General features: G+C 36.9%; 1 protein-coding gene across 1 annotated transcript in view; it reads left to right on the forward strand.

Moving 5' to 3' along the window:
* Nucleotides 1-13,150, forward strand: part of NRAP (nebulin-related anchoring protein) — a 53,005-nt gene that overhangs the window by 14,714 nt on the left and 25,141 nt on the right. The window contains exons 12-21 of the mRNA XM_010283874.1: nt 1,280-1,384; nt 2,309-2,416; nt 3,117-3,221; nt 5,264-5,362; nt 5,879-5,983; nt 7,620-7,727; nt 8,560-8,661; nt 9,304-9,501; nt 9,725-9,829; nt 12,108-12,206. Of these exons, the coding sequence (XP_010282176.1) occupies nt 1,280-1,384; nt 2,309-2,416; nt 3,117-3,221; nt 5,264-5,362; nt 5,879-5,983; nt 7,620-7,727; nt 8,560-8,661; nt 9,304-9,501; nt 9,725-9,829; nt 12,108-12,206 (1,134 nt within the window). The remainder of the gene's footprint in view (nt 1-1,279; nt 1,385-2,308; nt 2,417-3,116; nt 3,222-5,263; nt 5,363-5,878; nt 5,984-7,619; nt 7,728-8,559; nt 8,662-9,303; nt 9,502-9,724; nt 9,830-12,107; nt 12,207-13,150) is intronic.

The raw sequence follows: 13,150 nt of genomic DNA on the forward strand, positions 1-13,150 counted from the left end.
TTCTTCTTCTGCTTGGTAAGGGAAGATTTCAAGGGAATTCTCTGTAGACTCTGAATTATTAATTTATTTATAGTGTCATATCAGCTATAAAGCTATTAATAAATGTGAGTTTCTAGAACTTCCCCATGGTAGTTTAAAAACTTATACTCTTGAGATGTCAAAGTAGAAAATCTTCAATAATGAAAAACCCCTGGAAGCAGGACTAGAAGGGGCCTCCTGAGCCAATGTTTCCTGGCTCCTGCTGTTTCGGCACAGTATCATATAATCCTCCTCTCCTAATTTCTAGCCTACATTTATTCCTCTCCACTTTATTACTATTGTGTTTTGTGCCAACATTGCCCTTTACTTTAAACAGTTCTTCTTCCTGCATGATTGCCTTTCTGATATGTTTGCAAATAGATATAATTTTTTCTCTCTGCCTTTGTTTTCCTAGACTAAGCAAGTCAAACTCATTTCTCAGTCTTTCACTGCAGCTGTTACAGGCAGAGTACATGTACCTTAAACAGGAATGGCTGTAAGAGTACATAGGTTGTTGATGAGGTCTTGCTGCAACCTGGTACATAGCATGCACACTTCCCAGTGCCTGCTCAAAAGTCTTCTCTTACTCCTGCCTTGGACTCCATTTGCCTTTTTCATGGCTGTGTTGCTTTGGCATCTCGCCATCTTTCTGTGGTCAGCCTACATATGAACAGTTTTCTCTTTCTTAGCCTTTCCAGGTGATGAGCTCTTATAGCTGAAATTTTTATGACTACTCCCTGCGTATATTAACCTCTATATTGATGAACTTAGTCCCATTTCTATTACTCCTTTTAATATCACCTCCAACATTCCTACTTCAGAACAAAGGTAATTAATGAAAATATTAAACCAATTCTGTTTTTAAACTTACTCTGAAGAATTCTGCTGGTAAACTTCCCCCTGTTCAATCCTTCCTGTTGAAAAACACCCATTGCTTTTTTCTGCTTTCATTTGCTCCACACTCACCTTAAAATTCCTTCACAGATCCTTGTTTTTGTTAATAATTTTCCCCATGGCACTGTCTCGTACACTTTGCTGAGGTCCAAATGGATGAAATCAATTGCATTTCTTTTGCCTGTAAAACGAGAACCGAGTATATGAAAATCATCTTCATATTAATTTTCATCATATGCCACCTGATGAAAGCCCTGTGTCAAAATCTCTGAACAGTGGGTCTGGCTAATAAAAAGTGTGTGGAGGAACTTGACAGAGCAGGTTAAGGTTTTACCATATCTTTCTCCTGTGCATTTTTGTCACTAAGGTGGAGTATAAGAAGGATCTTGGAAACAACAGAGGCTACAGCATGAACTACTGTGATACTCCACAATTCAAGAATGTGAGCAAGATCTCAAAATTCACCAGTGATGTAAGTTTTCAGTACCTCATGTGTGGCTTGCTTAACCTGGTAGCTGCTGGAATTGGAAGTCACCTGTGTGTGTGTTTCAGATAAGTGTGATCTGGGAATTTGGTTATGACTGATTTTAACGCGTCGGTGCCGCACCTATCGTAGTCTGTCCTTACAGATCAGTGGGTCTCATTTTATACAGGATTATGAAAAGAACTATTATGATATATGGAAGAGAGGTTACTTAAAATGGACTGCTAGTCTATACAAGTAACTGGCAGTTGTTACTCTATCATAATTCTTACTTATTTCACTGTGTGTCTCCATTTCCTGACTGGAAAGATAGGCGAAAGATACTTTACCAGAGTTAATGTCACATGTTTACTGCATGAAAGTAATCAATGTTAATAATGATACTGCTTGTATCTCATGATAACAGAAGTATAATTTTGCTTTATACTGCTTGCTATCATTCACTGAAATCTAGGAGAAGTAAATCTTTTGCCATAGAGATGAGATGGTAGAGTAGTTAATTTATCTTATCGCATTTCCTGCTCTGGTCTTGGTGAAAGCTGCACCAAAACAGTCCAGTTTTGGTAGATGATTATGTGTTCATTAATGTACAAATAATGCTTCCCTGCAACTTTGTTCCAATATTTATTTCTGATTAAATAATATGCAGCAATAGAATGCAGAGGTATCTCCTTTATGTGACACCCAGGTGATCTGAAGAATGTGTAAATGACATTTTAAAATAGGAAACTCAGAGAGGGTTTTAGTTTTTATTTTTTAAAGTACCAAGGTTGTTGTGGACTCACAAGTTTCTGTAGTGGTTCAATGCTAGTAAACCACAACAGTAATAATTTGTCTCACTGCCGTAACACATGCAAACTCATAGAAAAATTAAATATATTTTCTCAGAGTATTTTTACTTATTTTGTACAGCTTAAATACAAAGAAACCTACCAGAACCAGATGAAAGGTCATTATGTAGGTATCGGCATGGACAAGCGAATGCTACATGCCATGAAAGTTGGCAGCTTGGCAAGCAATGTAAGTCTTTTTTAATCACACTTGTATGATTGTTGCTTTCTTGTCTTTAAGTTTTCCCAGAATTAAGTTGATAGAAAACTTTAGATCATATTATACTGGGGATCTGAAGGATAGGTATGCTGCGAAGAGGGGAAACTCTGGAAAACCTTTTGTACTGATTTATAGCTCACTGTATGGAAGAAGTTAAAATAAGCAAATTCAGTGATCTGGCAACATACTGAGCTCCTTCAGTTTTCTTTGACATCAGTAGGATGCTGAAGGTTGCTTGCCACCACCCCCAGGGTCAGGCCTTTGCTGAAAAAGCAGTCTTTAATGAAGATTTCTGGATTCCAATTTAATTTACTGGGTTAGTCAAGAAGCTATTTCGTTACATACCATTCCTTCAAGTACATTATTTACAAATCTCTAAGAAGCTTGAGAACGAAGGAGAAAGATAAAAGAGATGTGTCATAGGTGGAAGTTAAGTTAATGCTCCCACTGTTGGCATTGGATTAATTGAGGAGCTGAAAAAGAATCAATTAGTGGCTAAACTATGCAAATAATTTCATTTTCTTTGTCACTCATGACATTGAACTTGCTTTGTTTCCTGCATTTAATATTAATATTATTGTTTCTCCTTTCCTCTTGACTGATAATTATTCAAACAAATGACAGCTTAAAAAAAAGAATGATTTCTTTTTTTGTTCTCCCTGTGTTTCAGATAGCCTATAAATCTGATTACAAACATGATGGTGTTGACTACAATTACCCAGCTACTCTCACTCCTTCATATCAGACAACAAGGAAGTTGGTCCCTTTGAAAGATGTAAATAATTTTATGTTGTGTTTTTTTCCTATAACTTGAATGGCTCATCATGACTCCGTAGGAGAGACTGTGATAGATTGCATGTGTCAAATGATGATTTAATCATGGGAGCAAACAGCTAGTGATAACAAAGTTGGAGTAAAAAAGTGCAGGGAGTCAAGAGGGCTCAGAGGAATAGAAAATGCTGCCATCTCCTGTCATTGGCTTCAGTTCAGCACAAATTGTACAGTGATGTGAAGTGAGTGAGTTCTGCCCCATCCCTAGTCTGTGTTGTAAAATGTCTCACCGTCCTGGGTAGCTTCAACAGCAGCATTAAGCACTGAAAGGACAAGGAGACTCAAGCAAGCTTCTCATCCTTTGTGAATTCCCTCAAGATAGGTGTTCCCCTTCGAAGGGGAACTAATTGGTCACATAAACTTCCTTATGCCTGTGGTGCATGCAAAGGAGGTGCCCTCTGTGTTCTACCTCTTCCAAGAAAAAGATGGTAGCATGAAGAGGTAGAATTGAAGAACCCTCATGTTTTTGAGGAAGTACTTCATACACTTCAACTGTAAGATGCACTATTGCCTTTTGAGCAGTAATTGCAGCCTTGCCTTTGAAAAAGCTTTAAAAAAGTAGTTCACTGTTTGATTGCTTAGTGTGTGAGACAGTTGTATTCTTAAAGAGTTCAAAGTAAGCATGAATGCATGTCCAAAATATACAAATTAGTTCTACCCACTCTAAACATTTCAGCACTACCTCTTGGCTCTACAACTCATAGTCAGCATCTGGTTTTGGAGCACGTAAATCAACTGGCCACACAGACTCAGTTGCGCTAGTCATGATCATCATCTAGTAGTGTGAAAGAGTCCCAGGGCTCATCTGCTCGCTGAAAACCAACATGCTTACGTTGAACTCTTTAAGAATACAACTCTCTCACGTACTAAGCAATCACAAGTAGCCATAAATACAGAGTTTCAGTTAAAAATAAATTATCCTTTTCTGTGGAAGTAAAATTCTGTCTCTGTAAAGAAATGAACTGTTTTAAATCCCTTGATTACTTTGGACCTATGCGATAATTCAAGCCTTTTTTTCCTAGTTTTTGTCATTATGTCAGAAAGAACAAAGTTTATGTTAAGGATACTGAGATAAGAAGGTTCAGATTAAAATTGTTTCAGTAACTCAAAGTCGCTGGAAATATCCTCCACTTTCCTAGAAAAAAGTGTTCTTAAGAAACTAGTTTTAAGCAAAGTGATTTGTGATGTTTGCAAAGTGGTGATTAACTACAGTCAATATTAATTAAGTAGTTAAGTAATTAATTAAATAATAATTGTGTCCTATAGTGTAGCACTGAGTCTTTTGGCAGCAACAGGTTTAAAGGAAGCTTCTCCATGATTTTTTATCTTGCATAATTTGGGGATATAAGATATTTATTTTATAGCTTATTATTCCTGCTACCATTTTAATGTATTAGGAATTTAGTGCGCTCCAGTCCTATCAATGGCTGACATTAAAATTAAAACTTTTTCTTGTACCATAAATATATATTTTTTTTTCTTCTCTCATCATCCACACAAAACTCTTGCCACACAGGGAAATTCTGTGGTTAATTATTATGTTAAAGCTCAATAAAGACAATTTGCTCTGCACAGCACTACAGTGGGTGAACCTTTTAATAGACAGTTACAATGTTTCTTTATAGAGAAAGTCTGATAAAGATAAAAATAGTCTGAGTGATGGTTAAGGATATCAGTTTGATAGGAATGCTTTGGGGACCAGCTGAAATTGCATCTTTTTCAGAATTTGTGGTTTTGAGGGGAAGGGGTGAAGCTCATTTTCAAAGTGGAATAAAAACTGTGACCTCAGACTAGAAAATTTTCAGAGCCTTAACTCAGATCTAATCCAAGAGATCCTGGTGTTTTTCCTCATCTCAATTTATTATGGTTTAAGTAATGGTTTATCAAGAGTATTAACTAACAAAACTTTGTTTTCACAATCTCTCATTTTCCATTTTGAAAATATCTTCATTTATTAAATATTTTTTAAATTTTATTTTAAATTAGGTGAACTACAGGCAAAGCATAGACAAGCTGAAGTACAGCTCTGTTGCCAGCACTCCACAAATTGCTCAAGCCAAAATAAATGCACAGCAGCTCAGTGATGTAAGTTTTATCATCGTTAGCCATTGTTTATTAGAATTATGTGATAGTTTTATTTCATAGCATTTGTAGCACTTAACTGTTTTTACTGTTGATAGTTCACCAGCAGATTTACAACCAAAACGAGAATACAAATTGAATGAAATCACTTCCAAAAGTGTGCCAAGCATACCAGTAGATTTAATATATTTTCCTCTATTTTTAGAGTTATATTAGTGTGGTTTTTTAGGGATTTGCCTTTTGTGTATTTATTAATGCGTATTTTTTTAATGAGATATTTTCTACTTTTAGACAATCAGTAACTTTTCTATTTATAGAATAATTATTCTACTTCCTAGTACCTAGGTAAAAGTTATAAATGCTTTATTGCCCTCATATTTATGTCAGACATACCTATGATTGTATCAACATATGGCACTAATAGCCTGAAATTCAACAGCAGTCAATCAGTGTAATGGTCATATTTTTAATGAGTTGAAAATAACTGAATTTGTTGTTGACTTTTTCAATATATGGCAGTTGAACTACCGAGCCCAGTATGAGAAGACAAAAACAAATTACAGTCTACCTCAGGATGTACCTCAGTTAGTCAAGGCAAAAGCCAATGCTGAGCTATACAGTGAGGTAAGCCAAGCAATATTGGTGGAAATATTGGTATTCATGATGCCGATAATAGACAGAAATTAATGTAAAGATGATGACACTGTTCCTGGAAACATTTATTATTTATCACCAGTCTTTACTAAACAACATGAGATATTGTAACCAGAATAGGTAGGGAATCAATCTCAAGTGCAGTGAAACTGCTAGACTTTTTTTTTTCCAAGACATTTTCAGATGACTTGAATTTGTTTCAGTGTTCACTTCACAAAATTAACTTCTCAGGTGGTATTTGTATAAAGAATCAACATTTGCACAGTTCTAATAACTCAAAGCCCACTGAAGTCAATGGAAAGAAACACAGTGACTTCAGTGAACTTGGATCACTCCCATACTCCCATTCATAATTCATGACAATATGTAGTGATTTACTTAGAGATCTGGGTGGTAAAATCAAGCACTTGCGGGAAAAGTATTTTTCAGGCCTCCATTATTGTAGATAGTTTTGGAGGGAAAGAAGCCCAACAGGACAAATAAATGCAAAACCAGAAAAAACCTCCAGATTTATTACTGGTATGACTATTATTTTTGAGACAGTTTCATAATTTTGCATGGTTTTGAATTAGCATTGCTGCAAGTTTTTCCTGGCGTGTTCATACCTTGTGTTCTTCCCCTAGGTTTTGTTGCATTTGCATTGGTGGAGTGTTGTGGAGCAACTCTCTTTGTGGCTATAATGTGTTGGGATGCAGACTCATTGTTAGATACTAGTAAAATACGAACATACTTTTCATATGTTCATCAAAACATTCATATGAACATCAAAAATATGAACATTTCATGAAATATGAAATGCCAGATCCAGAAATCCTGGATGCTTCATTAGGTGCATGCATAGTATGCATGAAGGCATACTTGATCCTGCTTTAATGGAATTTCAAGTAGAACCTTGAAAAAAAGCTTCAACAACTAGTACTTTAACTTCCATTAACTTTCAGAAGTTAAGCTTGTGATTCTCATGCATTTCATCTACGTTTGTGATATAGTGTGGCTCACTTCTGTGTGTGCTTTTGAAGCAAATCTCCTGATCATAAGGGTTGTTTCACTGAGCTTTGCTTCACATTGTGGGGTGGTTTGAGAGCATGAGCTGGATTCCTTTTGAATGAAGCCAAACTGAAAGATGGTCTGCAGCAGCTCACATAAAGAACTGCAGCTACAAATAGGCATTCAGTGCATGGGACCTGACTAGCTCTAGTTTGGCGGGGGAGGGAAGAAAAATCCTGAAATGAGTAGTGTGATGTCTGATTCTGAGCACCAGCTGTTCCGCCCTATAGATCCGCTCCTATTGATCTACAGGATTTACATACGTAGACGTAACCACAGGCACTTTTGAAAAGCCTTCCCTTCTCCATGCCTGTTTAAAATTGAGTTATTGGTGAATGTTCTGGGGTTTAAAGTGCCTGTAAACTCCAAGAATAAAATTCTTGAGTCAATCCTGGTCAATTAATTATCACAAAATGATAATGAACTGTGACCTAAGAAGGTTCCAGTTTGTGGACTGAGCATATTTACACTTCTGTTTTGTTCTTAGCGATTTTCATGTTCATTTGAAGATTTTGCATGTTTATGTGTTACTGACATGTTGCTGTCTTTTCTTTCTCAGATTAAGTACAAAGAAGGCTGGGAGAAGAGTAAGGGCCGGGGCTTTGAAATGAAACTTGATTCTCTGCCTTTACTTGCTGCCAAAGCTTCGAGGGATCTTGCCAGTGATGTATGCTATATTTAATTACCTAGGAATTATTCTTTATGTAAGTTGCTATAGCACAGGGAAATAAAACTTAGCTCACTTCACCTGGATTTTTAAGTCCTGCATTTGGATGTTCATCTTTCTCAATGGCTGATGAACAGCTGGAAACTTTCTCAGACTCTGCTATGAAATTTTACTCTCTGAAAATTATTTTTTTAAATACAAGTGTACAGAAGGAAGCAAAATTTTCAAAATAGCAATGGCTCAATCCTCCCATAGTAAAATTCAGTGTTTTGAATGGTTTATAGCCTCAAAAATGCGGTTATCATCCACTGCAAAGAGAATGCATACTTCTTCAGTCTCCTCCTTTAATATAAACACATGTATGTAAAAAAAATTCCAGATGAACTCTTTTAAAAAGCAACTTATCTCATGATTCTTAACCTGTGGAGAGGCAGAAAAGGAAGAAACTTTTCCTGCAGCTGGAAAGTGTTTGGCAATGATGGTGATTCTGAAATCCCACCTCATTTAAAAAATCAAATCTTTAATTCCTTGCTTGGTTTTTACATGATTGATTTCTTATCTTTTGCTTTAAGAGCCAGATAATATAGGTAATCAGAAGACTTTAAGTTTATAAGCATATCCACCTCAGAGGTGTGAGCCTTGAAGAGTAAGGCTCACAAGGGTAAACTCGCACCTTTGTGAATTTATGATAAAATATGGGAAATCTGAAGTAATAAAGTGAGAATCAAACTAAGCCCTTGCAAATTTTAACCATCCAAATCGACAGTGAAAAACATATTGCTTATCTCTTGGATAATCGGAAATGTTCTTTGACTTAAACTATTTTTTTCAGATTAAATATAAAGAAGAATATGAAAAAACAAAAGGGAAAGCAATTGGAACCAAAGATTCAAGACTTTTGCACTCTCTGCAGGTGGCCAAGATGAGTAGTGAGGTAAATTATTTATTTCTCTTATTCAAAAGGTGTTTTTCATAATTATTAATCTTTCAGCAACAATATGCGATCTACTGCTGTTATTGCTTTCACTAGAAGAAATTCTTGGAAGTGTTTAACAAAAATTGGTTTCCTTCCTCAGTCTGTTAATCTGGAATGATTGCACGGTGTTTTTGTTCTCACAGGGAATTTTTGGTTAACAGTGTCCTTATTTTAGGGCAGAAAAATAACATCCTGTTAAAACCCCAATATAAACACTTTTAGATAAAACATTCAAGCAGATAAAAGTATGTTTAAAAGTAAGATGTACTGTAATAGAGAAAATGTCTCTAGAGTCTGCAAAATTCATCCTTCCATCTGTTTTGCTGATCCCTCATAGGAACTGATTTCTATATGTGTTCTTTGCCTAACCTGCATAAGGACCAAACAAGACTGGAGATTTAAGATCGGTTTGGCTTTGCAATACACTGATACAGACAATTTATTTTCATTCCTTCTATTTCTAGATTGCCTACAAATGATTTCTACATGTGTTCTTTGCCTAACCTGCATAAGGACCCAAACAAGACTGGAGATTTAAGATAGGTTTGGCTTTGCAATACACTGATACAGACAATTTATTTTCATTCCTTCTATTTCTAGATTGCCTACAAAAAAGATTTTGAGGAGAGTAAGACCCATTTCCATCTGCCTATGGACATGGTAAACCTGAGACATGCTAAGAAGGCCCAGGCACTTGCTAGTGACCTAGATTATAGAAAGAGACTCCATGAATACACAGTGGTTCCAGAAGATATGAAGACTAAATGGGCAAAGAAGGCCTATGGTCTTCAGAGTGATGTAAGATGATATATACTCAGCTTAAATGTTAGAAGGAGTATGAGTGTTTATAGACTTCATCAGTTTGACATTATTTCTCATTTCATATGGATGCTGTTTGATTTGCACTATGACTTTTTTAAATGTCTTCAAAACGTCTTTGAAACTGGAAAGTGAGCACATGTTCACATGCAAACATTGTCCCTGTGTTCCCCATGCCAATAAATGTCACTTTCCTCTACAGCTTCGATATAGGGCAGATCTGATGTGGATGAAAGGAGCTGGGTGTATCACAGAAGGAAGTCTTAACATACAACAAGCCAAAAAGGCAGGAGATTTGGTCAGTGAGGTAAGGAAAATGCTCAGGCTTCTGTCTGTTGTTTATTCAAGGCTTATGAACTCTTATTCCACTACATTATGTGGAATAGGTAAGGAACTCCTAATACAGGAAATCTGAGAAATGGAGGGACTGATGTGCATTGTTTAGGTATTTATACAGCTTAGGAAATCCTGGGTTAGAGGTTAAAAGTATGTGTTCCCATTATACGATTATTGACGTCTGTCAAGTTTGTGAAGCAGAGGTCCCTATAATTGTGATTCCACCTCTTTTCATTCAGCTGCCCATTTGCAGAGTACCATTGAAAGGAATCAGAAATTCCTATGGTAAATGCTACATGAAGTGCTTAGAGTTTTAATGAACAGTGCTGAAAAGTTAGATGTTTGGATAGCAAATTTCCTTGCTCTTTGGCAAGTAAGGGCTGTGACTTTACTGGCAACTTCAGCTTGTGCTGCTTTTCATTACTTTCCCTTGATTAATTCATAGTTTCACACTGCCATTAACCTTATGGAGGTACACTTCCTCACCTACTTAGCTATGGTTGAGTTGTCTCGCTAGTGCTAGGAAAACTACAGGACAGATATAAGAATAAATTAGGGGAAGTTTGACAAGAAGGATAAAATTCCACTTAGTGCTGGAGGAAGGAACAGAAGCCAGCTAGTTACTGGAGATCACACTCTCTGATACCTTGGGTCTCTGACATCCTCTCACTGCTCCTGCAAGGAGAAAAAATACATCTTAGAAACAAAAGAAGAGCAGCTACTCTCAGATCCAGTGTCTTGCTAGAGACAGACTGACACCTGCTGCAGTAATAATCACTTCCACAAATATTTAATCCATAATGATCTGCCTTTTTATTCCCGTGCTGTGTAACGCCAAGAGATGGCTGACAGTCACTTAAACTGGAGACTGGTGGATATTATTTTAGAGATCTCTATTGTCATAGAGAGCCTGGCATTTTGTCAGTTCTTTGCAGAATGTCACTACATTGTGTTCCATGCAATTTGACAAAACATTCTGGTTTTAATCTGGTTTCCTCCCTTCCAGGTTTCTAAAATAAAGCGATGAACACCTCTTTGAAGTGCTACATGCTTGTTTAACTTCTATTTTGTGTTTCCCTAGCAGAGACACAGTGTAAACTGATCTGTTCACCATCAGTTCAAACAGATGGATTTATCTCCTGAAATGCTAGATAATGAAAAAAATACATTTACACCCTTCCTAGGTGGAATGCCCCACTTCATGGTTGAGCTATTAGAAAAAGAATTCAACTAAAATATACAAGGATTGTTTGCTTGGTCTTCCCTATTATACTGTGATCTTGAAATAGGGTGGTGCATTTTTTTTTACTGTCTCAAAGATAGAGATGCTTAGCTTGCTCTGAAATAAGTGATGCAAAAGGCTCAGGCAGAGACAATGATTCAAAAAGGCCTGATCCAAAGCCTGATGCAGTCAGTGGAAGTTTTCTGTTCACTTTGGTGTGTTTCAGATGTAAAACAAAAAGTAAGATGGAATAAAAGTAAGGGCAGTCTTATTTACTACTAAACTAGAAACATTAGACTCAATGCAAATTTGTCAGTTCAAATAGATTTTGTATCAGTACTGGTACCGGAGGATGAATGGAGCATGATTTTTTTTCCCCACATCAAAGACTTGAGCCTTGTGGAGGGCTCTCATAGCTGTTGCTCCCAAGAAGGCTTGACTGTGTCAATACTGAGCTCTGCTTTGAAAAGAACTGGGAGATGGTGTGGAGATTTTGAATTCAAGTTGCTTTCAGGACACTGAAATTCCCTCTTCTAATTTAATTGATAATTTAGAAATATCTCAATAATTTAAAAACATCTCGGTAACATATGTTCAGTGATTTGAACAACACATGCATATGCTTGAGAAGTCTCATGTAAGAAAATGAGATAGTAATATTGACTGTGTAGCTCATGACCTTTCTTGGGTCCTGACTTAAGCCATACCCGGTCTGTGAAGGACACTCATTCGTTGGTGTGCAACCTTGGTCTTGTAAGATATGTAGATAGTATATCTGGCACCAAAGATTATCCGTGCTTGCAGTGTCAGCAACAATTATTTGGCATACTATTGCACTACCCTCCTTGCCACTGGGGTCCTCCCGGAAGAAAATACTAGGACTTGGTAGTATTTGGAAGTTTATTTTGTTGATACCTGTGCTAAAACTGTCTTGGGAATTTACAGGGTACTTTTTGAAAGCACTATATTTTTGTGGGAAGGTAAATATTGTAGAAACTTTTGTATAACTTGCTTTAATTTGATGTAGAAAAAGTACAGACAGAAGGCTGATGCTCTGAAGTTCACCAGTGTGGCTGACAGTTCTCAGATCAAGCATGCCAAGAAAAGCCAAGAACTGCAGAGTGATGTGAGTCCCTGACTGAATTTGTCTCTTTGCAAGTAGCTTACTCATAATGAGTTCATTCCTGAGATACGTACATTGAGATGGTGGTGGAAGAGAACCCAGTCATGCGACATTTCAGTATATGAAATTTCTTGAGATTTATTTCTAAGGGGTTTTATTTGTTTATATGATGAATTCTCTGAACTGGAACAACAAAAATCAAACTCTGATGGGAATGGAAATATGCAAGTGAGGCTTCCTGTAAACGATATCTAAGACCAGAAAGAGAGACCGGGGCAGGGGGATGCCCCTGCAAGACAGTCTTGGTGACAAACTTGTGGGTGGTGCAGGCTGGATTCAAGTACGGCTGAAATGCATTCATGAGAGGATACCTGAGTATTCTTGAGACATTAATGTAATCTGCACAAAAATTGGTTATCCATGAGGCAGTAAAAGTGAGGAAGCAAGCTGGAGGGAAAACACAGTATTCCTAGCTGGTCCTCAGGCAGTGCTTCAAAGCAAGGTAGACATTAGCACAGAGACTGATAAACATCCACCCCAGGTTCTCTTCCAGTATTTCTCTTCACTGAGGACCCTTTCAGACTACTTAATGCTGTATCAGCCTTGTTAGACCACATGTTCTTCAGCTGTTGCTATTAAGGTACTTTTAGTAAAATAAAAAAGTGGGTATATTTTCCCAAACGGGGTGCCTTCAGAATGCTCCCTATTCTTCTTTGGGGCTGGGTGGCCCTTAAAGATGGTATTTCAGAACTCCTTGACAGGATTTAGCTGACAGCAACTCAGTTTTAAGTTTCAAAAAGAAGGTGAACCTGTTGTTAAAATTGCTGACCAACTGATTTTTGAATAGTAGTGACTTGCCAAGCTTTTTTTTAATTACTTCTAATATGTTGTGCCTTGAACTGAAGATACTGTCAGCTTCTCAGCTGTTATGTGAATGAAGCATTATT

Source organism: Phaethon lepturus, unplaced genomic scaffold (assembly GCF_000687285.1).
Source record: "Phaethon lepturus isolate BGI_N335 unplaced genomic scaffold, ASM68728v1 scaffold18780, whole genome shotgun sequence".
NCBI classification, from domain to species: Eukaryota; Metazoa; Chordata; class Aves; order Phaethontiformes; family Phaethontidae; genus Phaethon; species Phaethon lepturus.